Here is a 26,042-nt window from a genome sequence, read left to right as displayed (position 1 = left end):
GCAGGCAACACAATCAGCCCCTGCTCCCACAGTTAGGAGTCCCACAAGAAAACCAAGTTATACAACTATAGCATATATACAGAGGGCCTAGGCCAGTCCCACACAGGCTCCCTGGTTTGTCGGTCCAGTCTCTGTGAGCCTCTATAAGCCCAGGTTAGTTGATTCTGTGGGTTTTCTTGTGCTGTCCTTGACCTCACTGGCTCCCACGATCCTTCCTCCCCTTCTGCAGGATTCCCAGAGCTCTGCTTAACGTTTGGCTGTCGGTCTCTACATCTATTTCCATCAGTTGCTGGGTGAACCCTCTCTGATGACAGTTGGGCTAGGCATCAATCTATGAATATACCAGAATAACATTAGGAATCATCCCAGGCATCCTCTGATAGCAAGACCTGAATATTGCAATGCAGCTGTCTACCTTATTTTTTGAGACAAGATTTCTCATTGAGACCAGGGGTTCACCGACTAGGCAAGGCTGGCAGTACAGAAACCTCTGGGATCCACCTGTGTCTGCTTCCCCAGTGCTCTATATCCAACGTTTTGAGTTCTAGGATCAAGCTTACGTTTTCATGCTGTGTGGTTAGCACTTTACTGACTGAGCCATCTCATTACCCACTCGACAGACTTTTTATTATTTGTTGTATCTTGCCTGTTATGAAGGATGTGTCAGTAGACTGAGGAGTGTAAATATTTCTTTGAGATAGTGATTTAATTTCCTTTGGATATGTATTTAAAAGTGAAATTGTTTTCATCTGGTGATTCATTTTTATGTTTTGAGGGACCTCTATTGTTTTTCATAATTTCTATAACTACATTTCTATTAGCAAGTATAAAAGGACGTTCCCTTTTTTTCACATTTTTGTCATTACTTCTTAACTTTTGGCTATTTAATATAACTTCCTTAAAGTTTGAGGTAATAGCTCATTGTGATTTTGATTGAATTTTTTGTATGATTATTGAACTTGGATACCTTTTAGTGCATCTGTTTGTATCTGTCTCATATTTTTTGAGAAATGTGTTTATTTTCATTAAGTATTTTTTTGTTTTTGATGCTACTATAAGTATAACTTTTGTAGTATTAGGCCTTTGATTTCATACACTGTGAAAATATTATCAGGTTATAACCTCAACCATTTTAAGTGATAGAAAATTTATTTTTACATAGTTAAATGCTAATTGTAAAAATGGTACTGGTATGCTGGTTTTGACTCTTTGCAATTTTACCAAATTATTTTATTAGCTCTAACAGGTTTAGTTTGGTGGACTCTAGGTTTTTTTTTTAATTTAAGATCTAATGGTAGTCTTTCCTTTCTCTTCATTTCTTTTGTAAAGCTTGTAGAGCTTATTTTAATTAATTTTTTTAAATGTTGAAGACCAAAATCAGGGCCACTGATGTGCTAAACAAGCACTCTACTTCCCAGCCAGTCACTCTCCCAGTCTCTGAGTTTCTCGTTTGTTTGTACAGCAACTCCCTTATTTCATTGATTTGCTTGTTTTCCTTTCTTTTTTTTTAAATTCTGGTTCAGGATTTTTATTAAAGTAGGAAATGAAACAGACTATTTCCTTATTGCCTACATATATCTGTAGTTGAATGAACAGGCACCTTCCTTGCAGGTCCTGAATGAACACAGTACTGTTAAATTACATTCCCTGCAGAAAACTTTTTGGGACCTAATCTCTACTTAAGGTCATTTGTTCAAATGGCAGCTAAACACATCCTGTAGTTTTGAGTTTAATTCATTAATGTCATAGCCTTTAATCTCTGTGCACTTTAGCTCTAGATATAATGGGAAGCTAGTTTACCTAGTAAGAAAATGCTCTCTGTCCAACAGGATATAAATCAGATGGTATGTTACTCTCATAAGACTGGGTCTCTGTAACAGGAGTTCTAATAGGTCTTAATAATAAAAGCCCAGAGTCAGATATAGGGAGAAATGCTGAGAGATCAGAGAGAAGAAAGAGCCAGCCAAAGGCAGCTTTACGTCACTAGCTTCCTAGTGGAAAACAGACTGAGTTCCTGCTTCTTCCCACCTATATTCCTTTTGCTGACCAACTCTCTCTCTTTTTGATTAGCTAGTGGCTATGATTAGCTGGTGGCAAGCTCCACCCTCTGATCTTCAGACATGCTTTATTTGTAAAAATAAGATATCAACACAAGTCTCACTTTTCACTCTATCTCTCATGACTTTAGCCTGGATCACCCACACGAATACCAAGCCCTGCCAAACAGCTCTTGTTTTCTATTTTAGCTAATGAGATTTCTTAACATAATAATTTTGAATTATTTTCTGAAATTCATAAATCTTCATTTACTTGGTATTGATTATTAGCATGTTATTTTACTACTTTAGTTGTATCATTTTAATTTTTTTTGTGTGTGTGTGTTCCTTGAAGCTTTCCTTTTTTGTCTTACCATTTGAATGTAAAGTCACCTTCTCCAGTCTTACATGTCTGGTTTAAGGAGAAGAATGCCATCACTAAGCATTGTGTTAGGGACTTTGAATTCTTTCAGATCCTTTAGCCTAGGGTATGAGCCACTTTGCATTATATATAAATATTTTTTAATTACCTAAGTGTCTTAGAGGGTTTCTATTACTGTGAAGAGACATCACGACCATGGCAACTCTTATAAGGAAAACAGTTAATTGAAGTGGTGGCTTACAGTTTCGGATATTCAGTCCATCATCATCATTGGGGCGGGAGGGGGATGACACATGGTGACTGGCAGGCAGAAGTGGTACTAGAGAAATAGCTGAGAGTTCTTCATCTTGCAGGCATCAAGAAGTCAACTGCAACAATGGGTGTGGTATGCTGAACATAGGAAACCTCAAAGCCTGCCCCCACAGTGACACACTTCCAACAAGGCCATACCCACTCCAACAAAGTCACACCTTCTAATAATGCCATTTCCTATGAGACTATGGGGGCTAATTACATTCACACTAGCAAGAATTTTTATAGTGCTATGGTTTTTCTAGAAGAAAAAAATCTTGATGTTTGAAGATTATGCTAAAAAAAAATCCAAACCAAACAAAAAACCCCAGTGTTTTCTAGGTAGCTTTTCTAAAACCAATTGGAAATTATGTAACAAAACTAAATATTTTTACATTAATTTAGCCCAGTTCTACCATTGTATACTGTCACTATGCAAAGGTGTCTGAACAGTTAGCTGTGTTTCTCTTTATGTTTTCATGTTTTTAAAACTTGAGTTTGGAACATTGAAAAAGTTTGCAGGTGGCATCTAAGATTTTATCAAAGATAATGTGATTTTGGTTTTTAGGCAGTATGAAACTGTGGTTCCACTTGAAGATTCTATTGTGACAGAAGTTACAACAACTCTACAAGAATGGGCCAGCCTGTGGAAACAACTATATGTGGTAAGTAGTTCATAATAATTTAGTGAGCAGTAAAGTTCTGTTGTACCAAGTGAAAAGAAAGTCTGCCTTGGTGCCAATTCTCTAGTTGGAAATTTAAAAATATTTCCAGTTTCTAAATGAATGTTCTGATTATCAGTTGGAATTTAACAAACTGAATTTTTTGAACCTACACAAAATACATTTTTCATATATTAAGACGTGGCACTTTTACCCTAATATGATAATTATTATAGATAAGTTCTATAACCATGAGTTTTATCTGTCTTCATATATGCTTTTATAAACAGGTGTTTACTGAATGATTAAAAAACTTGAGAATTTCCTTTTATTGTATATCATCCAAAGAGTGGTGTAGGTCAAGAAATTGTATTAATGGTTTCTTGCTCTACTTAATGAATGTATCATATGTAATACTTCGTTAGTCTGGAAATTGAAAATTTATTAGAAACCTCTGTTAGTTACTTGACATCTCTGTGACAAGACAACTTAAAGAAAAGAAAGAAAGATTTTAAAAGAGAGATTTTTTATGAGTCATGGTTTCAGCACTCTCAGTCCATGATCTCCTTAGCTCCATTGCATCTGGGCCTGAGCATAATAATGCATCCTGGCAGAAAGAATATAATGGAAGAAAGTGCAGATTGCAGGCAAAAAGAAACAGATTGGATGGTGCCAAAAGCAAGACATATTATTCAAAGGCACTCATCCAATGATTTACTTCAGTCAGGCCCATTTTTCTATCTTTATGATAGATCATCAGTGGATAATCTGTAAGTGGATAAGTGCTTCTTAAGATCCTATCTCTCAATGAGTGGATTCATCAGCAAGGAACTAGGCTTTCAGTGCCTTGGCCTTTAGGGATAATGAAATCCAAAATAAAGAAATAAAGAAAAACAACAATAAAACCATTTAGACACAGAGTAGACAGTGATAAGATGTGCATAGGTATACACTAGAAATAAGTAGGAGAATTTGAATTCTGAGCAAGATGAACCAAATACAACCCATTTTAGGTTTGAATTCTAGGCAAGATGGAGTAAGCACATTTGCTTTAGCAGTGTTTGGCTGTGCTGATTTTCATGCCTATGAACTATGTTTTCACTTATCTTTTCTCCATATCCTTGCTGGTATTTTTGTTGTTGTTGTTTTCTGATAATGGTATCGCAACAGAGACTCCTGGACAGAACAAATAAATCATATACCAGAAGACTCCAGAAGATAGAGTAAAGAAGGGAACGGACTTGCTAAGGTTAATCCAAAGCATAATTCACAAAGATCAGCTTGACAGAATAGAGTAGAAAATAAAACATAAAAAGTTTTGCTTTGTGATCCACCATGGTGAATGGAAAAGATAAAACAACAGGCTAGAAAAAATTTCAAATTACACATCTCTAAAAAGAGGCGTTTAAAATATATAAACCATTCTCTATGCTGAAAATAATGAAATTATTCAATTGTACAATTGCCAAAAAATACAAAAAGGGACTTTATTAAGGACTGTATGTAGATAGTCAGTAATCACACGAATATTTTCCTTGTCATTAACCATTAGTATATTGAAAAACAAAGTTGCAGTAAAATACACACCTATTTGAATGAGTGAAACAAAAAATATTGCTAAAACCAAGTCTTGGAAGAGATGTGGCTCAGGTTCTCTTCTGTATTTCTGATGAGAATTTAAAATGATACAGCTATTTATAAGTTTTTCTATTTTCTTATAACATTAAACATGGATTTAATAAATGTATTTATGTATTTACCCTAGAGAAGTAAAAACTTAATTTACATAAAAACCAATTTGTGAATGTTCATAAACTCATTTTTAAAGCACAAAACTGGTAAAACACCAAATATTTTATAGTGGGAAATAAATGCCTTGTCTAGTAATATTGATGATCAACCATAATTAGGTTGTTTTTGAAAAGAGGAGAATGATAACTTTGTGTGTGATTTCAAATGAGTTTATAGTTTTTTGTTTGTTTGTTTTGATTAATACAGTAGAAAAATAAAATAAATAAAAAGAAATTAATGATATTTTTCAGCAATCTTAATTGATCTCAAGGACATCATGTTGTATAAAATGCCTATGATTCATAGAGTTGAATATTCTGTGATTCTGCTTATATAACATCCTCAAAGTGAAGAAATTCGTGATTGAAATAGGTGACTTTTAAGGTTTAATACTGAGGAATTTCTTACTAATGACCTGACTGTGGTGAGAGGTATTTCAGTAACCATATTATAACAATATCCATTTCCTGATTATGACAGTGTCCTGTGGCAATATAAGATACACTCAATGGGTAAAGTTACATTTATAGAATTATTTATTTACTAATGTATATGATATTTAGCGGCAAAGCAGTTCTATCACTTGAGAAAGTTTTCCAATATAAAAATAAATGGACATGCCGGGCGTTGGTGGCGCATGCCTTTAATCCCAGCACTTGGGAGGCAGAGGCAGGCGGATCTCTGTGAGTTCGAGGCCAGCCTGGTCTACAAGAGCTAGTTCCAGGACAGCCTCCAAAGTCACAGAGAAACCCTGTCTTGAAAAACCAAAAATAAATAAATAAATAAATAAATAAATGGACATAATAAAATGGGTTTCACTTATATAAGATTATTTGGACATACATACATACATGAATTGGAATAGAAAAACCTCATCTCTTTGAGACATCAAACCACGCTACCTGTTCAGTAGTCTTATTTTTACATAAAGATTATCTACAAGCTTTCATTTGTAGAAAATACCTTGTTATGTTTTTCAGTCAAAAAAAATTGTCAGCCAGGTTTGGTGGCACATGCCTTTTATTTCAGCACTCAGGAGACAGAGGCAGGCAGATCTCTGTGAATTTGAGGCCAGCCTGGTCTACATGTTGACCTCCAGGACAGCCAGAGCTATATAGTGCAACCCTGTCTTGAAAACAAATAAATAAAAATGCCTAAAAAGTATAAGCTCATTTAAAGTCACACAAAAGTTATCTTTTTCCTTTTTTCTGAAACAATCTAATCATGGCTAATCATCAATATTGCTACACAAGGCATTTATTTCCCAGAATTACTTTTATTCTTAATTTTAAAGAGTTACTATAGTCCATGCTAGGCTTTGAAACTACTCCCATTACCATTCCTATGGTGTTGTTTTGTTTATGATCTAACAAATAAAGCTTGCCTGAAGATCAGAGTGCAAAGCTAGCAACACTAGTTAGCCAGAGAGTCTAACTAGTTAGGCAGTAGTGGCATACACCTTTAATCCCAACACCCAGGAGACAGAGGCAGACAAATGTCTGTGAGTTCAAGGCTGTGCCGGTCTACATGAAATTGAATGTCTAAAAGAGAAACAGAACTCACACAAAGGTGACCCCAGCTCTGGGATCCCACACCTTTAGTCCCAGAACTAAGGAGGTGGAGACTGGAGTGATATGACTGGGTAGAGAGAGGAATATAAGGCAGGAGGAGACAGGAGGGAGATGCAATCTGAGCAGCAGTGCAATCTGAGGAACAATGCTCTCTAAGCAGTCTGAGGATGCCATCTGAGGACAGGATCGCCCCTTTGATCTGATCATTTGTAGAGGTTAAGAATTGTCTAGTGCCCGACTGCTTTGCTTCTTTGGTCTTCAGCATTAACCCCAATACTTGACTCTGAGTTTTTGTTATTAAGAACAATTAGAATTAGTGCTACACATGTCTGTGTGAGGTATCCTGTTGTATGCTGCTTTAGGGTGTTTTGAGTAAATACCTAATTGTGGTATAGCTGGATCATATAGTGCTATTTTTAGTTTTATGAGGAACCTCCATGTTGTTATCCCTATAGTAGTAGCCAAACGCTTTTGGTCTTATGAAATATGCTAAAGTTTTTGTGTAGCTCCTGTCCTTTGTATGTTTGCATTTTAAATGAAAAAGGAAGCTTATATGCAAATTATAGAGATGTTTTTAATATTTTTTGATTATTGTGTATTAATATGTAAACCAGGCCATTCTGGAACTCACTATGCAGACCAGGTTGGTCTTGAGCTCACAGGGATCTGCTTCTGCCTTCCAAGTGCTGGGATTAAAGGCATGCACCCCTCTACTGGGTCTGAAATGTGTTTTTGAAATACAGAATATTTGCTGAGTCTTCAGATTTGTTCTTTGGTACTCATTTGTTTCAATTGCTTTCTTTCCTTGTAGATTACCCATCCATGTTCATTTGAAAGGAGAAATTGTCTTGTTTCAAGTTGCTTCAAAAATTATGTCACTGTTATATATGAAGGGCCAATAAAATAACATGTGGATACATACAGAGACTTTTTTACAATCATTTGTATCTCCTGTACATTCTGTAAACAATCTGAATTTATTAGAAAATAATTCATTAATCCCTTTGCTACCCTTAAGACAGGTGACCATCTTCTACCCTAATAGCAAGGGAGCTGCATTAACTTTTTACAGAGAAGTTTAATTTTGTGCTCATGGTCACTTGCAGAGGTGGAAACAGAATTTTTTAGTTTATGACCGTAATAATATGAAGACTAACTTGTCTGAATTTGCAGAATGGCTTTTGTAGTCTAGTAAAATACCTAGAGTTTTGCTTTGGATAACAGTTAACCATAGATTAATTGAACCTAGATTTTTAAATTAGATTTTGTTTATTTATTGTGTATATGTGTATTTGTGTGTGTGTATGTGTATGTGTGCCCGTCTTGTCTATCAGTGAATACACGAGTGCTGTTGTGTATGTATGGAGATCAGAGGCCAACTTACAGGAGTCAGTTCTTTCCTTCTATTCTATTGGTCCTGGAATTCAAACTCAGGTCATCAGGCACAGTGCAGAGCCATTTCACTGATGTCTTAGGACCTAGAGTAAAAAAAAAAAATCAACCCCGTGTGATAAAGAAGCCCAAATTATTCTTTGCATAGTTTCTTGAATGTAAATGTTACTATAGGTATTTACATATTATTAAGTTTGTTTAGTTTCAAAATATTTTAGCTCTTGCCTTTAGATTAGGGAAACTCAGATCTTGTGGCTTTTTAAAAATGCTCATGTTTTAAACTATTTTATTCTAGAACACTTTGCTAAGCATTTAAATATTTGAAAATATTTCAATTTGATGAGTATTCGGAAAATTTGTAAAGAGTTTGAGATGTTAATTTAGGCTTGCTGATTTCCCTGTAGATAATTGCACCACTGGTCTCACCGTCTCACACTGTGTCAGGTGGGCAGATGTACTTAAATAAATTGCACCACATAGCTTTTGATAGGTGCCAGTACTATTGGCGTATTAAGTCTAGGAGTCTACTCACAATCATCTAGAATGTCTTGATTTGAAAAGCAATTGTATTCTTGTCTACATTCATTTTGAGATTTCTCACTGTAATTCAGAGAAATGGCTTGGGTGATGGGGATTGGTCAAAGAAAAATTGGAGGCAGGAAAAGAAATTGACCAAAGCAAAATGATGTCTGGAGTTAAAGATAATGGAAAAAGTAAAATTATTGTAGTTGAGGTCATGAGGCAGCAGATACACTGTATTGTTAGCTTCATGGGGCAGTTTTCCATGTACACATGTGAGAATTGGCTGATTTATTGGATTATGTGTGTGTTAAAGGCAGAACATCTTGGGGCTATTCTTTGCAAGACTGAAGTTTATAATGTGGGGGTTTTAAAGCATGTGAAGTGGAAGGATATTACTTATCAAGAGTGGATCTACGTCAGAGATTTCTGAGGTGTTTCTTTAATATGAAAGAAAGGTTTTACATCTTTAAATGGGTTTTGAAACCCTAGAAAATTGATTGCTAACAAGTTATCTTTTTTATATCATCTACTTATTTAGTTTTTCAAAGTTTGTAAAAAAATAAGTTACAAAAGTCATCAGATGACCTGAAAAGGCATTTTGTTGAAGAGCTTATAGAAGTGACAAATAAAGCACACCGAAACTATTCAATACCATTAGCATCCAGTAGAAAAAAGATAAAATTATAATGCCATACATCTATAAAAATATGACAATACCAATTTTTGATGAAGATGTGAAGTAATTTGTTCACTCATACAAAGTGACAAATAATACGTATAGCCTGTGTATGTTTTCTTTTTTCTGTTTTTAATTTATTCTTCTTTCATGCATTATATCTGAACCACAGTTTTCCCCTCCCTCCTACTCTCAGTCCTCCCTTGCACCTACCCTCTTCCCCAGATCCATTCCTCCTTTGTTTCCCTTCAGAAGAGACCATTCCTACCAGGGATATCAACTAAACACAGTGTAACAAGTTACAATAAGATTAGGCACAAACCCTCATATTAAGACTGAGCAAGGCAACCTGGTAGGAGGAAAAGAGTCCCAAGAGAAGTCAGAGAAAGTCCCCACTCCCACTATTAGAAGCTCTACAAGAATACCAAGCTATACAACCATAATGCATATGTAGAGGACCTAACTCAGACCCACACAGGCTCTGTAATTGTTACTTCAGTCTCTGTGAGCCCGTATGAGCCCTTCTTATTTGATTCTTTGTGCTATGTTTTCCTGGTATTATTAATCCCTCTTCTTCTGCTGGGTTCCCCAAGATCTGCCTAATGTTTGGCTGTAGGTCTCTGTATCTGCTCCCATCAGTTGCTGGATGAAACCTCGATGATGACGATTGGACTAGGCACTGATCTATGAGTATAGCAGAATATCATTAGGAATCATTTCATTGATTTTTCAGTTGTGTTTGGTCCTATCATAGGTCTCTAGCCTCTGGCTCCTGGCCATCCGGGCAGTGTCAGGCACTCTCATGGTGTGGACCTTAAGTTGGACTAGTTTTTGGTTGGCCACTCCCACAAGTTTTGTGCCACTTTTACTCCAGCACATGTTGCAGAGATAAATTGTAGGTCAAAGGTTTTGTGGCTGGGTTGATGTCCCAGTCCCGCCACTGGAAGCTTTGCTTGGTTTTATTAGATGGCTCCATATCTCCCATTACTAGGAGTCCCCACTAGGGTCACTGTCATAGATTCCAGGAAGTTTCTATTGCACTAGGTTTCCACATTGGCCCCCTCCACCTCCCTAAATTACAGTTGTCTTTCCCAGTACCCACTGATTCCTCCTGTTTCCATTCCCATCTGTCCAAGTCCACCCATAAAATCTATTCTTTTTTCCCTTCTCAGGGAGATAGATGTCTCCCCCTTAAGCCCTCCTTGTTACTTAGCCTCTCTGGGTCTGTTGTTTGCAGCATGATTATCATTTACTTAACACTAATATCCACTTATGAGTGAGTACATACCATATTTGTCTTTCTGTGTCTGAATACCTCACTCAGGATGAGTTTTTTCTAGTTCCATTCATTTGACTGCAAATTGTATGATACCATTTTTAATAACTGAGTAATACTCCAGTATATAGATGTAACAAATTTTCGTTATCCATTCTTCAACTGAAGGACATCTAGATTGTTTCCAGATTCTGGCTTTATAAATAAAGCTGATATGAACATAGTTGAGCAGGTGTCCTTGTGCTAGGATGGACTGTCCTTTGGGTGTATGCCCAGGAATGGGATAGCTGGGTCTTGAGGTATATCGTGTCCTAATTTAAGAGGAACTGCCATATTGATATCCATGGTGGCTATATATGTTTGCATTCTTACCAGCAATGGAGGAGTGTTCCTCTTTGTATCAGGTTTTCTTTTGGGTCACCAACCAGCTCCCTAATAAAGATACATAGACTTAATATTATAATATTATATGCAATAAGAGCAGTTATCAAGTAAGAATTACATTTACAATATCCAGTCCATTTGCAAATTCAGAGAAATTATCTATCCTATCTTGATGAGTTAAAAGTTTTGTATCTAATTTACCTTCTATCATAACTAAGGAAAACTATAACTATAACCCTCTAGTCTTCAACTCTATCAAAGAACCCAAAAGGATATAATATTGTCTGAGTAAACAGAAAGTGTAGTGCAAGCCACTTCAAAAACTATAGCAATGACAGAGACATCTGGCTGCCTGGACAGTCACCCATATTTTCCCTGCAATGTTGGGGCATCTGTCTTTGACCAACAGGCCTAGAATATCTGGCAGACTTTTCTATGATGCAGGAACTTTGAAGGACTGTCCTACCCTGTCTTGGCAAAGTTTGGCATCTTTTCCCTTAATTCCTGTAGAATATCTGACAGACTTTTCTATGAAATAGGAATATTGAAGAACAGTCCTGTCTTGCTATGGCAAAATTTGGTGCTTTCCATTGTGTTCTGCATGTCCAGTCTGGATGCTATACTGTCAGTAGTCAAGGCAAGGGCAGTTTTTTTTGCCCAAATGGCTAGCTTTATTACATTGAAATCAAACTCTATTTGAATGCTCTTTGATGTCCATTATCCTTTTATGAAGTAGATTGGTGCTGGTAGGAACAGACCTGTCTCACTGACATGAAAAGCCTTAGGTTATTAAACATCTTAAATGCCATATTCTGTAGAAGCAAAAGCATAACCTCTTCCCCAATGGAATACATTTTCTGAATTCCATTTTAAAATAAACACATTCCTAAAATAGTCTGGTTTAATTTAGCATTCTCTTTTTTTTTTTTTTTAACAAGACAGGGTTTCTCTGTATTGTTTTGGAGGCTGTCGTCCCAGCCCGGCCTTGAACTCACAGAGATCCGCCTGCCTCTGCCTCCCGAGTGCTGGGATTAAAGGCATGCACCACCACCACCCGGCTAGCATTCTCTTTTACAATCACATGTCTCTCGGCAGCTGTTGCTCACTCACCAGAATTCAAAAAATTCAGTCAACACCAGTATTCTTGTGTGTTTCTCATCTTTATGTGACTTTTTCTTTTATATTACTTTAATTTCTCTTAAACACGTTATTATTTTTAAACTATTTACTTTTTCTATGATTGTCTATACCCATTTCTTTTTTTTTTTCTTAAGCCTATTCACATTTTTAAAAACACTATAACCTCTTTATAGGTTTTTTTCCTCATCTGGACCTGGCCTTATTGCATGCCTATAGCGTTTTCTGACTGTGTGAGCCAAACCTTAAAGTACTAAGTGACTTTGTTTTGGACCCTGCTTGGACCCTGAAAGCCAAGCTTTATGCCTCAAGATCCTGGCTGAGAGCCGTGTTCAACTGGTAACTGCATTCACCTGCTTCAGCTCTAGGAAGCTGGTATCCTGCAGTGTAGCAGGTGGTTTTACTTAACTTTTGTTTCTACTTAACTGTGCCAGCTACTCAAGTGCTGCTGCACAACAGAGCCTCTTAAAGGAGCCATAACTGTTTTTGTTTTTCTCTTTTTTCTTTAGTTTCTTCAGGCCCTATGTGGAAATTCGGGCCTGATGTTACAATGCCAAAATGTAGCACGCTTTCTTTTGGGCCACCAAACAGCTCCCAAATCAAGACATGGAGACTTATCATTAGTTATGCATGTTTGGCCTTAGTTTATGCTCGTCCCACCAGCTCTTACAACTAAATTAACCTGTTTCTCTTCATCTGTTTTGCCTCAGGGCTTTTTACCTTTCTTTCCTTCTGTGTGGCCTACTCTGTGTCTGGCTGGCTAATGGCTGACTCCCTGAGTGCTTTCCTCTCTTTATCCCTCAATCTCCTCTCTGTGTAGATTTCTCCTCCTACTTATTCTCTCTGCCTGCCAGCCCCACCTGTGCTTCCTCTCCCTAGCTATTGGCCATTCCGCTTTTTATTACAACAATCAGGTGCTTTAGGCAGGCAAGGTAAAACAGCAACACATTTTTACATAATTAAACAAATGCAAAACATCTTTACATAATTAAACAAATGCATCATAAACAAATGTAATACACCTTTACATAGTTGAAATAATATTCCACAGCATAAATAAATGTAACACATATTTGCCTAGTTAAAGAAATATTCCACAAGACCCCTTGCTCCACATTCTTGGCAGCATGAGCTGTCAATTGTATTACTGATCTTAGCCATTCTGGCAGGTATAAGATGGAATCTCAAAGTCATTTTAATTTGCACTTCCCTACTGGCTAAGGATGTTGAACATTTCTTTGTTTCTTTTTTTTCTATCTTGAAATTTTTCTTTAACTAGTTTTACAAATGACAGCAATTCAAAAAACAGACCATTTTGTTCCAATAATTCGAGTCCCCAACCCCACCCTCTGGTAGCCAATGGCCAGCAAGTAGTGTGATTATTACAGATAAAAGAAAGGGAAGGACTGGTACTGCTTACTAATTTGAAATAAAAAAAACAACCAAGTAAATTGAGATTTTTTATTTTTATTATCCTTTTTTTAATTTATTTTTTTATTTTTTTTAATTATCACTTTTTATTTTAATTTAAATAGCTTGTCCTCTGTTGAGAATTCTCTGTTTAGATCTGTACCCCACTTTTAAAATTGGAATATTTGTTTTGTGGCTGTCTAGTTTCTTGAGTTCTTTACATATTTTGGATATTAGCCCTCTGTCAGATTTTGGAGTTAGTGAAAATCTCTTCCCATTCTTTACACTGCTGTTTTGTTCTATGTACAGTGTCCTTTGCCTTACAGAAGTTTTTCAGTTTCATAAGGCCCCATTTATTAATTGTTGATCTTAGTGCTTGTGTTACTGTCATTCTGTTTAGCAAGTTGTCTCCTGTGCCAATGCAGTCAAGACTATTCTGCATTTTTTTCTTTTCTGTTAGGCTTAGTGGATCTAAATTTGTGTTGAGATCTTTGATATACTTGGATTTGAATAGGGTGCACTTGTGTATGGTGGTTGATATGGATCTATTTACATTCTTTTACATGCAGTTACCCAGTTAGACAAGTGACATTTGTTGAAGATGCTTTCTTTTTTCCATTATATATTTCTGACTTCTTTATCAAAAATCAGGTGTTCATAGGTGTGTGGATTTATGTTTCAGTTTTTGATTCATGCTCCAAGTATCCACTGCTCCATTCTTTCTTATTATGTGTCTGCTATCCTCTTTCATTATATTTGTACTTGGGTTGTAAGATCATGGGTTCTCATGTGGCTTTTTCATGCACACTTCATTTTGGTTAACCCTTCCCCCATCCCTGCATTTCCCTATCCCTAGTACTCTATTTCCCCTTCTCTATGGTCATCTCACCTCTAAACTGCTGTGCCCCTTCCCTAAATGCATCACCCTGCCCTCTGGTCCATTATTAATTTACCAACTTCCACATGTACTCCAGGTGAACAACACAAAACATTGAAATAAAAGCTAGTATCTGCATATAAAAAATGTGTTGTTTGTCTTTTGGGGCCTAGGTGATCTCAATGTGTGTGTTTTTTTCCCAATTCCATCTGTTTATTGCATGTTTCATTTTTCCTTACTGTTGAATGATAGTTCATTATGTATATGTACCACATTTTCATTATACATTTGTCAGTTAATGGATATCTGGGTTGATTTTATTTCCTGGCTATTGTGAATAGAGCAGTAATGACGTGGATATGCAAATATCTCTGTGATAAAATATGAAGTTCTTTGGGTCCTATGCCTACAAGTGGTATAGTTGGTTTATAGGATAATCCTTTTTCTAGTTTGTTTCTTTTTTTGATAGACCTCCAGATCTAATTACCATTCCCATCAACATTGATACCAGTACCCCCTTTGCCACATCTATGACAGCGTTTATTGTCATTTGTATCCCCTGTGATGGCCATTCTGATTGATGGAATCTTAAAGTAATTTTAATCTGCTTTTCCCTGATATCTTAAGGATGTTGAGCACTTTAAAAAGTGCTGATTGCCGGGCGGTGGTGGTGCACGCCTTTAATCCCAGCACTCGGGAGGCAGAGGCAGGCGGATCTCTGTGAGTTCGAGGCCGGGCTGGACCGACAGCCTCTAAAACAATACAGAGAAACCCTGTCTCGTAAAAAAAAAAAATGTGCTGATTGACTATTGTCTTTCTTTCTTTAATAACTTCATACTATTCATAGCCCAATCTTGAATTGGCTGTTTGTTTTCCTGATGTTTAGTTTTTAAAGTTCTTTATATAGTCTATATATAGTTTTATGTATATAGTTGGGAAACATTTACCCTGTTCTGTTGGGTGCTTTCTCACTCAATTGGAGAGTTTTATGTCTCTACTTTTGGTCAAATTAGAGAAAGATAGAGTGAGAGAGGGGGAGAATAGGGAGGGAGACAGGGAAAGAAAGTAAGGGAAGTAGGGAAAGAAGAAATGAAGTAATATCTTTTATAATTCCTACCTGCTGTTTTGGTTCATTTGGGTTTTTTTTGTGTTTTTGTTTGTTTGGTAAATTACTGAATAATTAATCTCAGATTTTGGTTACAGAAGTACCTCTAAAGTAATTTTACAAGGCCAACATAATCATAATTTCAAACTCAGACCGCAGAAGAAAAGAAAACCACATACCACTATCCTTGCTAAACAAGCACACCCAGTGTTCAACCAAATAGTCTTCATTTCTTTTGGGATGCCAGTCCATGGAATAGCTTCGCCCCTCAGTTAACCCATTCTAGAAATTCTCCCACAGATATGCCCAGAGATGTGTCTTGTAGGTTATTCTGATTCCTGTCAATAATTAACCCTCACAATAATAAGTGCACTTCAGCATAATAAAGGTCATGTGTGAAAAGCCTGTATGCCAACTTAGTCTACTTAGTGGTGGTGAACTGATGCTTTTCTTCAAAGAGTAGGAACAAGATAAAGATACTTGCTTTTATAACTTTATTCCTGGAAGTCCAAGCAAGAACAAATAGGTAAGAGAAAAATTAAAGGCACTCAGATAGGAAAAGAAACAAAATTAACTGTTTTTAGAGAATTATGTGGAAATCTCTGGTGACTATGTGCATACATACACTTCATTAGAATTAACCAACAAATTCAGTAAAGTTATAGGATAGAAAGAACATTTCAAAGTCATTTACATTTCTATAAAACTAGCAGATTATCTGAAAAGGAAATTAAGAAAATAACCTCATTTATTAAAGCATCAAAAATAATAAAAATCTTGGAAATAAAGTTCACCAGGAAAGTGGAAAATTTGTACACTAAAAGCTGAAACATTCCTAAAGGAAATTAAAAATCCTGTGCCAAAGTCATTCGTTTGACTCCAGAATAAACAAGCTTATGCTTACTAAGAAATGACAGCTATGCTTGTGCATCAGCATATAGTTCTATATCACTATATGTACTTTTCATGATAACTGAAAATTCTTTATTATTATTAAATTTATAGTTTTGTACTTTGTAGTTCATCTGACTGTTGATAGCCTTTTGAGTTCAGTTCTAAGACGTCATCAGTAACCATCTCACTTTAAAAACAACTATAACCAACTTGTTTACCTTATTCAGAGCAGCCCATTCTTTTTTATCTAAATTAGAAACAAGCTTGCTTCACATGTCAATCCCAGCTCCCTCTCCTCTTGTCCCTTTCCTCTCCCTATGAGGTCCCCCCCAGTAGAGCAGCCCATTCTTTGGAGGTAAAGGTTCATTTCATCAGTAAGTTGCAGAATTTTTGCATATAACATTTAACAGATAAAAATGAGCTGTACTTTAACAAGGGATTATGTGCATAGGTATAATATAAAGGGACTGTATGAGATCAACCAAGATTGTGATTACCAGTTGGGTGTTAAAAAGCATTATTGTTAGTAGGGGTCTTTATATTGTAAGTAAGACACAGGGCAAAGATTGGTGGTCATCTAGCTTATATAGCAAACTAGGTGATTTTTGGAGGCCAGGTCCAGAACAGTATCTACTGGAGAAAGGAAAAAAACAGGTGTGATAGTAACTACAGTTGCAATAGATTCATTCTCCCTTCTCCCTCTCTTTCCTTTCTTCCCCCAAATTAAAAGACCAAGGCATGCCACAGAGTTAGTAAATTTCACCCAGATAATTGTGATTGGCAGTTAAGATAGAGCACCACACATTCTTGACACTATAATATACCTATAATATCACAATAATAATACCCACTGTGGTATATTGTTAAAGAATTATTAAGGACTAGAATGATATTCAGTCATTGGAAAGCAGGGGATGGTCTCATGTGACTGCTAATGGTGAACTTGAGAATTCCTTTTGGAAGTGCAGGGGTGAATTATTTAACATTTAATTAAAGCATCCAGGTTTTTTCCCCTAGTAGGAAAGACAGACCTTTAAGAGAAAACAAACCAAATGTAGGATTTAGTATAGCACTGAGCTTTTATAGGAAACTCCTGGGTTTCCTTGGTTTTAGATCTTGGTATGAAATAACTGTTGCTGTATTTCTAGACTAGATGTAAATATGTACCTTCTGCCTTTTTTTCTTTTTCTTTACTGCTACAGGATGACTGAGATCCTAAAGGGGGTTGGTTGGCAGGGTAGCTGTAATCATTGCTGCTCTCTGTGTAATGTCACCAATGTGTGAAAACCATCAGTGAACAAATGACACGCTGTAGTTAAGACGCAAAGCTTTCTCCAGGGCCACCTTCTGCTGTGGAATTCATTTCATTTCTCATGGGTTGCAGGAATGAGACATATAAGCAGTCTAGCTTTTGTGTTGATTGTGACAGGGAGTCATTGTACTTAGATTTGCTAGTTCCATTTATCAATATTTAAGTTGGTTAAAAGCAATGAAATCTTTATTCAGACTCTACTTAACTTTGTGTCCTATGATAACTCACTTGGGGTGGGAGATGGAGGAAGCCCTTTTATAGTTGGGGTTATTCAGTTTTGTCTTTTAAAACAGTTGTTTGTAAATCTGGTTTTTAAATAAATTTATACACCAAGGACTACTAGTCATTAAATTTGGGCTGTAGTGCCATCTTTTCCCATTTCTAATTTCTAGTCCATACTTATTTTTCTAACTATTTTAGCTATTTAATGTTTTACATTTCTAGAAATATTCCCTTAGTGGATGTCTTTTCTAAACTTTAGGTATTACTTAATGATTTTCATATTGTAAAAGACAGTGATTAAACGGAATGCTCATGTATCTATCTATACATGTGCTATTTCCCTCCTGCCTTGTGTCCAAAATCCCATATCTCCATCTTTTGAGTCAATATTCAGTAATTACAATGTTTCTGTAACTATTTTCATAAATCCCATATCACCCGTTTTGAGTCAATATTAGGTTGTTGTTCTGTGTAATTATTTTCATAAATAAAGAATTCAGGTTGTGCTTCCTTTCCTATATAACTTGTTTTCATAGTTAATGACTGCTTGGTCTTATTTACTCTGTTTTCTAAAATCTTAGCAGAAATAAAAATCTCCATTGAGTATGTTCAAATACATCAGATATTTAGTCAGCATAATCTTCCTCAGTTGTATTCTGTGTGGAAATCTGCCATCTTCTGCCATTAGTGTGTCTTGGGAAATGTCTTTGTCTCTGAGGCTAAAACATTTTTGCATTAATTTTGGTTTATTTGGGAAAACACTTTACTAAAGCTTTCTGAAAAAATCATGTAAAATAAAAATTAACATTTTGCATTTTAAAATGTATTTAGCCTGCCCGTACCTTTGATTGATGGTTATGATGACTATAAAATTGTTACAAACAAGATACAGAATTTTAGCTGGTGTGGGTATACCTACTTATCCTAGCCAGCATTGAGAAGGTTGAGGCAGGAGGATCAAGAGGTTGAGTTCATCCAGGCTCAAACGTCCAGTGAGGCTGTTTCATATAGACAAAACAACAACAAAAACAGACCTTGTAGAACTTTGAAGACATGTCTTCATTATTTTCTGTCTTCCAGTGTTGTTTCTGTTATGCTATGCCAGTATTGTTCTAGTTTCTCTTATTTACAGTTTGTCTCCCTGTAAGTTTATAGATCATCTCTTTGTCCTCAATATTGTGAAATTTTACAACAATATCCATCATTGTATCCATTTTTTATTTTGTCTTCTATTGTAGTATTGTTATGCTGACTGCACATCCCATTATTCCAACATAGGAGCTCATTTTCTTTACTTTTGGCACACATAGTTGTGGGCTAGCTTAATTCAGGAATTAGAGTCTTGTAAGAGCTCTGGTAGCCTGGCGTTGGTGGCACACGCCTTTAATCCCAGCACTCAGGAGGCAGAGGCAGGCGGATCTCTGTGAGTTCGAGGCCAGCCTGGTCTACAGAGTGAGTTCCAGGACAGCCTCCAAAGCCACAGAGAAACCTTGTCTTGAAAAACCAAAAAAAAAAAAAAAAAAAAAAAAAAAAGAGCTCTGGTTACACAGAACTACTACTGAGTTAGTGGCTTTAGGTTCTTATCTTAAGAATTCAAAGAATGAATTTTACTGACAAAAGGTAGGGTAAGATTTTGGAAAGGATATTATTATAGGTGAAAGCTTAAGGGAAAGTAAACTACCAGAGCACCTGTGTAGCAGAAGAAGGTCCTAGAGAGAGGGAACCACTGAGTTGAGCATAGAGGATTGAAAAATACAATGACATCATATTGATTGCAATAATAGTGTTGCTTTCTAATTATATGAGCCATGTCATTCTTACTCTATAGAAAAGGCTATGGCAGGTTTTTCCACATTTGAATAGTTAAACGAGAATAGATTTTCTAGTAGATAAAGAGCAAAGTGGTTATATTCCAGTTACCTACATAACGAAACACCAACAGCTTAGTAGCTTCAAACAACTGCTAAACGTTTCAGTTGCTCAGCTGGGCAGTTTTTTTCTTATAGTTTCATATTCAGATAGTTGCAGCGTGGGCCTCTGAAGATTTGACAAGGCTGTGCATACAATATGATTCACCCTAGTTATTAGGTGCCTACTCGTGGCTTTAGCATGCAGCTTGTGCTGGTAAAAGCATGACTTCTTTATGCATTCATTGATTTGTGCATGCTAAGAGATAGCAAGAACTGAGCTAATTATGGGCTAACAACTGACTTAGTTCACTGCTGTCATGTTGTTGCTCAGAGCAGTCTCAGGACCTGCCTAGATCCATGCAGAAACACGCTCTGTCTTTCACTGAAGGGCTGTCCCTTTCACATTGTTACAGAAGAACAGGGCATGGTAGATATTGTCTTCTCTGGATATTATACTATGAAGACTCATTATTAAAAACATAAATAATTGTTTGTAATTCCTTAAAGATTATACCAGTATATTCTTGCATAGATACTATGTATGTGTGTATGTTACATATGTGTATATGCTTATATCTGCATATACCCATATACATAATTATATGCATATATACTAGACATATTCTTAGTTTATTAAAGCTGTTATATCAAAATTCTATAAACTGTAAAGAACAGAAATTTATTCCTCACAGTTCTGGAGTCTGGGAAGTCTAAGGTAAAGATTCTCACAGAGTTACTGTCATGGGAGAGCCCATTTCCACATAGCTGGAACCTTATCACTGTACCCTTACAGAGATAGACAAACTCTGCTGAACAATTTTATATGGGTGCTAATGCTTTTTGAACTCTGCCCTCATGACTTTAGTCATCTCCCCAAAGGCACTGCCTTCTAATATCATTGCCTTAGGGGTTAGGATTTTGATATGTGAATTTTGGTGTGACACAAACATTTAAATTTTAGCACATGGGCTGCAGAGATGGCTTAGCAATTAAGAGCACTGGCTTCTTTCTCAGAAGACCTATGTTTGATTCACAGTACCAACATGGCAGAATACAATTGTCTGTAACTCCTGTTCCAGGGGTAACCAGTGCCCTCTTTAGTCCTCTGTATGTGATACACAGACATACATTTAGGCAAAAAGCAAAAAGCTGATACACTTAAAATTTTAAAAAATCTTTAAAATAACAAATCATAAAGCATGTGATACAGTGATGTCAGTACGCTTCCTTATAGTTGGCCTAAAAAAAAAGAACCCCACTTTTAAATAGTGTACATAAATCTCAGAGCTACCTAGCATCTGAATCTACTTTTCCCCCTCTAATTTACGTTAGAAGCTGGTGTTTCCTAGAGCCTCATCATGGTTTTGTATCACTCTCACGGATGATCTTGCCTTTTATTTCTCGGAGAATGAAGTAATCAAAGGAAAAAACCTTTAGTCTTTTCATTAAATTTCCAACTCTCTGTGTTATTACCCATATTAGGGGCGTTTCCTTTCTGTGATAATATGGTTGTCTTTCTCTCTCTATCTGTGGATTCAAGTGAATTTGGAACAGAAATATTCAGAAAAAAATTGCATCTGGGCATTGTTAATTGATCATTAAAAGCATTCTTTATAGATTAGTTTTATTCCAAGTTGTACAATAATCATATAAAATCACTTTTCTCTCTAAAAGAAACAGATTCGGAAGTATTTAAAAGTCAAGATTTTAATTCTGTGAAATAAGACTTCAGTTCTTAAATTTTTATTAAGAACTTTTTTTTGAGGCATCAACTCTAGGTGCTTAGTTTTGTGGGTTTTTTTACTTGCAAGATAATAAACACTATAATGCCTTTAATTAAGTTCATTATGATGTTTCTGCTTAACTTTTGTAAACATAAGGATCTTTATTAAGCTGAAAGGAGTAGAAGTCTATTGCTCTAGGGACCCACACTCTTTAAAAGAAGCTAATTAGAAAGCCAGATGAGGCCTAGAAACCAAGAAAGGCATCTCACTCCTGAGACTGGCTTTATATGAACCTTAGTTGCTTCAAAATAGGGCAATTAATTTTCTCCCTCCTTCTTTTAACTTGACTATCCCTCCTGATGAAAGTAGAGGTGTTACCAGATGGTTGAAGTCTTTGCTGTTAAGTGCTTTATTACTTCCGTTGTGAAATCAGCTCTGGGCTCCTGTGTAAGTTTTCTGATTAAGCTTAATAACTTTGATTTACTTGAGATGAGTAGTCCAGAATAGGATAGAGGGTGTGCTTTCCATGATCCAGATTAGTTACGATGCTTTGTTAGATCGCACCGTGCACGAATTTTTAGAAAGTAGGAAGTCAAAATTTTGTTTCTAAGTAAGCTCCTCCTTACATTGCCTTTATAGTTCAGGGAAATGAGCACTTATCATAGTTTAACTATTTTTCTTTCTCTTTTCATTCCCTTTCCATATCCCTTGTATATTTCACCCACACCAAAATACCTTTCAGAAACACAAAGTAGATCTTTTCTACAAACTGCGTCATGTGATGAATGAACTTATTGACCTGCGAAGGCAGCTACTGTCTGGTCACCTGACACAGGATCAGGTACGGGAGGTTAAACGGCACATCACCGTGCGCCTGGACTGGGGTAATGAGTAAGTATGACTATTACTTGGGCATCTCTTAGTCTTCATAGAATTTAAACTTAATCTAGGCTGCTCTTTAATGAATAAAAGATCATATATTTTCTGTACAGTTTTGCTAGGTGTCATTGTTTCTTCTAGTTATCAAAGGGCATTCACTAGTTCTAGTCTGAAGCTTTTTTAGCATGTGTTTTATTTCTGGAAAGAATTAAAGAATTGGATTTGGGTTATCCTCTGAGCTGTCTTCTAGGAGATCAAATTCCTTTATTTTAACCTCACAACTCACAGTATACTTAAAAAAATTTGTGGTTCTTGAGGGGAGAAAACAGGGAGGAGTACAAAAAGATGGCTCAGCAGATAAAGGTACTTACCACTTGACCTCCCTACCTGAGTTTGATTCCCATATCCCACACAGTGGAATCCCACAAGAGAAACTGACTCCTCCAAGTGCTCTGACTTCTGCATAGGTATCTCCATGCATACACATCACAAATAAATGTATACTCTGTGTGTGTGTGTGTGTGTGTGTGTGTGTGTGATTAGTGTTTTCTAGCCATAAATGTATCTGAGTGGGTGGTGGGGGAGGAGGGTAGGGAGAGGGAGCTGGGATTGATATGTGAAGCAAGATTGTTTCTTACTTAAATTTTTAAAAAAGGAAGAAAAAAGTTAAAACAACATATGCAAAAAAAGTATCTGAATAAGCATGACCTACAAATTAGGATTTATACTTCAGATGTTCTTAATTCATCCATCATTCAGAAAGATTCCTACATTTGTGCAGTGGATTTGATGATTTTCTGTGCCCTTAAAGTAAAGTTTGGGGCCTGGAGAGATGGCTCTGTGGTTAAGAGCACAGGCTGCTCTTTCAGAGGGCCCAGATTCTATAGCCAGTACCAACATGGTGACTGACAACTGTCTGCAACTCAATTCTTCTGCTCACTGATGGCTTCTTTGACACCATACATGCACATACATACATGCAGGCAAAACTTAAATATACATAATATAAACCTTTCACTGGTATTTGTATAAATTATCTCTCAGAGTAGAGGGACACCAGGATTAAAAAAAAATACCTGGGCCCAGGGGAAATGACTTCTCTAAGAGAAATAGAAGTTCATTTACAAACTTTAAGAACAAAACAAATTCCCCTTGTATATACAAAGAGAATCAAGAAGACTCATTATGTAGAATTAGAGTCAAGGAAAAAAGAATGAAGAATGTGATTTCTAAAATAAAACACTCAGATAAATTTTGTGTAATCTCCTTGAAAATAAAAAAGATGGAAAATAATTGAGTGAATGCATTTACTATTAGAGAGTAATTACTGGGAAGTTTCAAGATCAGATATAATTATCAGAAAAAGAGCAAAGACAATATTTGGTTATTTTTTAATTCATTTTACATGCCAACCACAATTTCCCTCCTCCCCCAAACCTACCCCCATCCACTCCTCAGAAAGGATAAAGCCCCACTTGGGGATGCAGGACCAACACCCTCCCCCGTACCCGACCATACAGAATAGGTTTCAAAAAGCCAGTTCATGCACCAGGGATAGATCCTGGTCCCACTACCCGGGGCCCCACAAACAGATCAGGCTACAAAACTGCAGGCTCCCCAGCTGTAGGTCTAGAGTCCACGAGCTCCCAAAGTTTGGGTCAGCTGTCTTTGTGGGTTTCCATGTTATGATCTTGCCCCCCCCCATATAATCCCTCCTCCCTCTCTTCAATTGAACAACTGGACTCCCAGAACTCGGCCTGGTGCTTGGATTTTGGTCTCTGCATCTGTTCCCATCAGTTACTGGATGATGACTCTATGATGACAGGATAGTCACCAAATTTGATGATAGAAGGCCAGTTCAGGCACTCTCTCTACAATTGCTAGAGGTCTTAGCAGGGGTCACCCTTGTGGGTTCCTGGGAATTTCCCTAGCATCAGGTTTCTTCCTAGCCCCGTACTGGCTCCCTCTGTATCTTTTTCATTGCTCTCCCACTCCATCCCCCCCAATTTGACCTTCCTGTTTCCTCATGTTCTCATCCCCACCCCTGCCCGTTTACTGCCCTTCCCCTCCACCCCCAATTTACCCAGAAGATCTCCTCTATTTCCCCTTCCCAGGATAATCCAGGTATCTCTCTTAGAGTCCTCCTTGTTACCCAGCTTCTCTGGAGCTGTGGATTGTGGTCTGGTTATCCTGTGATTTACATCTAGTGTCCACTCATGAGTGTGTACACACTGTGCTTGTCTTTCTGGGTCTGGGTTACTTACTTAAGATACTTTTTTCTACTTCTATTCATTTGCCTGAAAATTTCATGATGTCATTTTTTTAAACTGATGGGTAGTACTCCATTGTGTATGTACTACATTTTCTTTATCCATTCTTTGGTTGAGGGGCATCTAGGTTGTTTCCAGGTTCTGAATATTATGAATAATGCTGCTGTGAACATAGTTGAGCAAGTGTCCTTGTGGCCTGATTGAGTATCCTTTGAGTAAATGCCCAAGAGTGGTCTTGAGGTAGACTGATCCCCAATTTTCTGAGAAACCACCATACTGATTTACAAAGTGGCTGTATAAATTTGCACTCCCACCAGCAACTAAGGCTGTTACACAGTGACACTATCTCAATAAAAAACCCAAAATATGTTTCTGTATATTATATTGTAAAATGAAATTGGTATTTTTATTGCAAAAATAAAAAAAAGTAATGAGTATCCCTCTATAGGGAATGGGCTCCAAAAGCTCATTCATTCACTAGGGATAAATACTGGCTCCACTCCCAGAGGCCCCATAGACTGCCCACAACTGACACCCAGATTCAGGGATCCTGGTTCAGTCTTATGCAGGTTCCCCTGTCAGTCTGGAGTCTGTGAGCTCCCACTTGCTCTGGTCAGCTGTTTCTGTGGGTTTCCCTGACATGGTTTTGACGCCTTTGCTCATTACTCCTCCTTCTGTACAACTGGATTCCAGGAGTTCGGCTCCGTGCTTAGCTGTGAATTTCTGCCTCTGCTTCCATCACCTACTGGATGAAGGCTCTATGATGGGTTTTTTTTTTTTTTTTGGTTTTACAAGACAGGGTTTCTGTATTGTTTTGGAGGCTGTCGGTCCAGCCCAGCCTCGAACTTACAGAGATCCGCCTGCCTCTGCCTCCCGAGTGCTGGGATTAAAGGCATGCGCCACCACTGTCCGGCCTCTATGATGGTATTTAAGGTAGTCATAAATTTCATTATAGGAGAAAGGCATTTAAGGTAGCCTTTCCACTATTGCTTAGATTCTTAAGTGGAGTCATCCTTGTGGATTCCTGGGAATTCCCCTAGTGCCAGGTTTCTCATTTAGCCCACAATGGCTCCCTCTATCAAGGTATCTCTTTCCTGCTCTCCTTCTCTGCTCTTCCCCCAACTTGACCTTCCTGACCCCTCATGTTCTCCTCCCCCTCCCCTTCTCCCCTCCTTTTTCTTCTACCTCCTCCCCCTACACTGTGCTCCCAATTTACTCAAGAGATCTTGTCCCTTTCCCCTTTTGGGGTGGGTATCCAGCTTAGATACATGGGGGAGGGCCTAGGTCCTGCCCCAAATGATGTGACAGACTTTGATGAT

At 37.1% G+C, this 26,042-nt stretch overlaps 1 protein-coding gene across 5 annotated transcripts in view; it reads left to right on the top strand.

Annotated features, from left to right (window-relative positions):
* The window catches only part of Dock3 (dedicator of cytokinesis 3), a 307,606-nt gene that overhangs the window by 101,505 nt on the left and 180,059 nt on the right, over positions 1-26,042 (top strand). For all 5 annotated transcript variants that reach the window (XM_040739530.1, XM_040739529.1, XM_040739528.1 and 2 more), the window contains exons 5-6: positions 3,278-3,374; positions 22,317-22,465. In XM_040739530.1, coding sequence (XP_040595464.1) covers positions 3,278-3,374; positions 22,317-22,465 — 246 coding nt within the window. The remainder of the gene's footprint in view (positions 1-3,277; positions 3,375-22,316; positions 22,466-26,042) is intronic.

This window comes from Mesocricetus auratus, unplaced genomic scaffold, assembly GCF_017639785.1.
Source record: "Mesocricetus auratus isolate SY011 unplaced genomic scaffold, BCM_Maur_2.0 Super-Scaffold_100691, whole genome shotgun sequence".
NCBI classification, from domain to species: domain Eukaryota; kingdom Metazoa; phylum Chordata; class Mammalia; order Rodentia; family Cricetidae; genus Mesocricetus; species Mesocricetus auratus.
The sequence above is the reverse complement of the archived record's forward strand: the minus strand, read 5'-3'. Positions and strand labels throughout refer to the sequence as shown.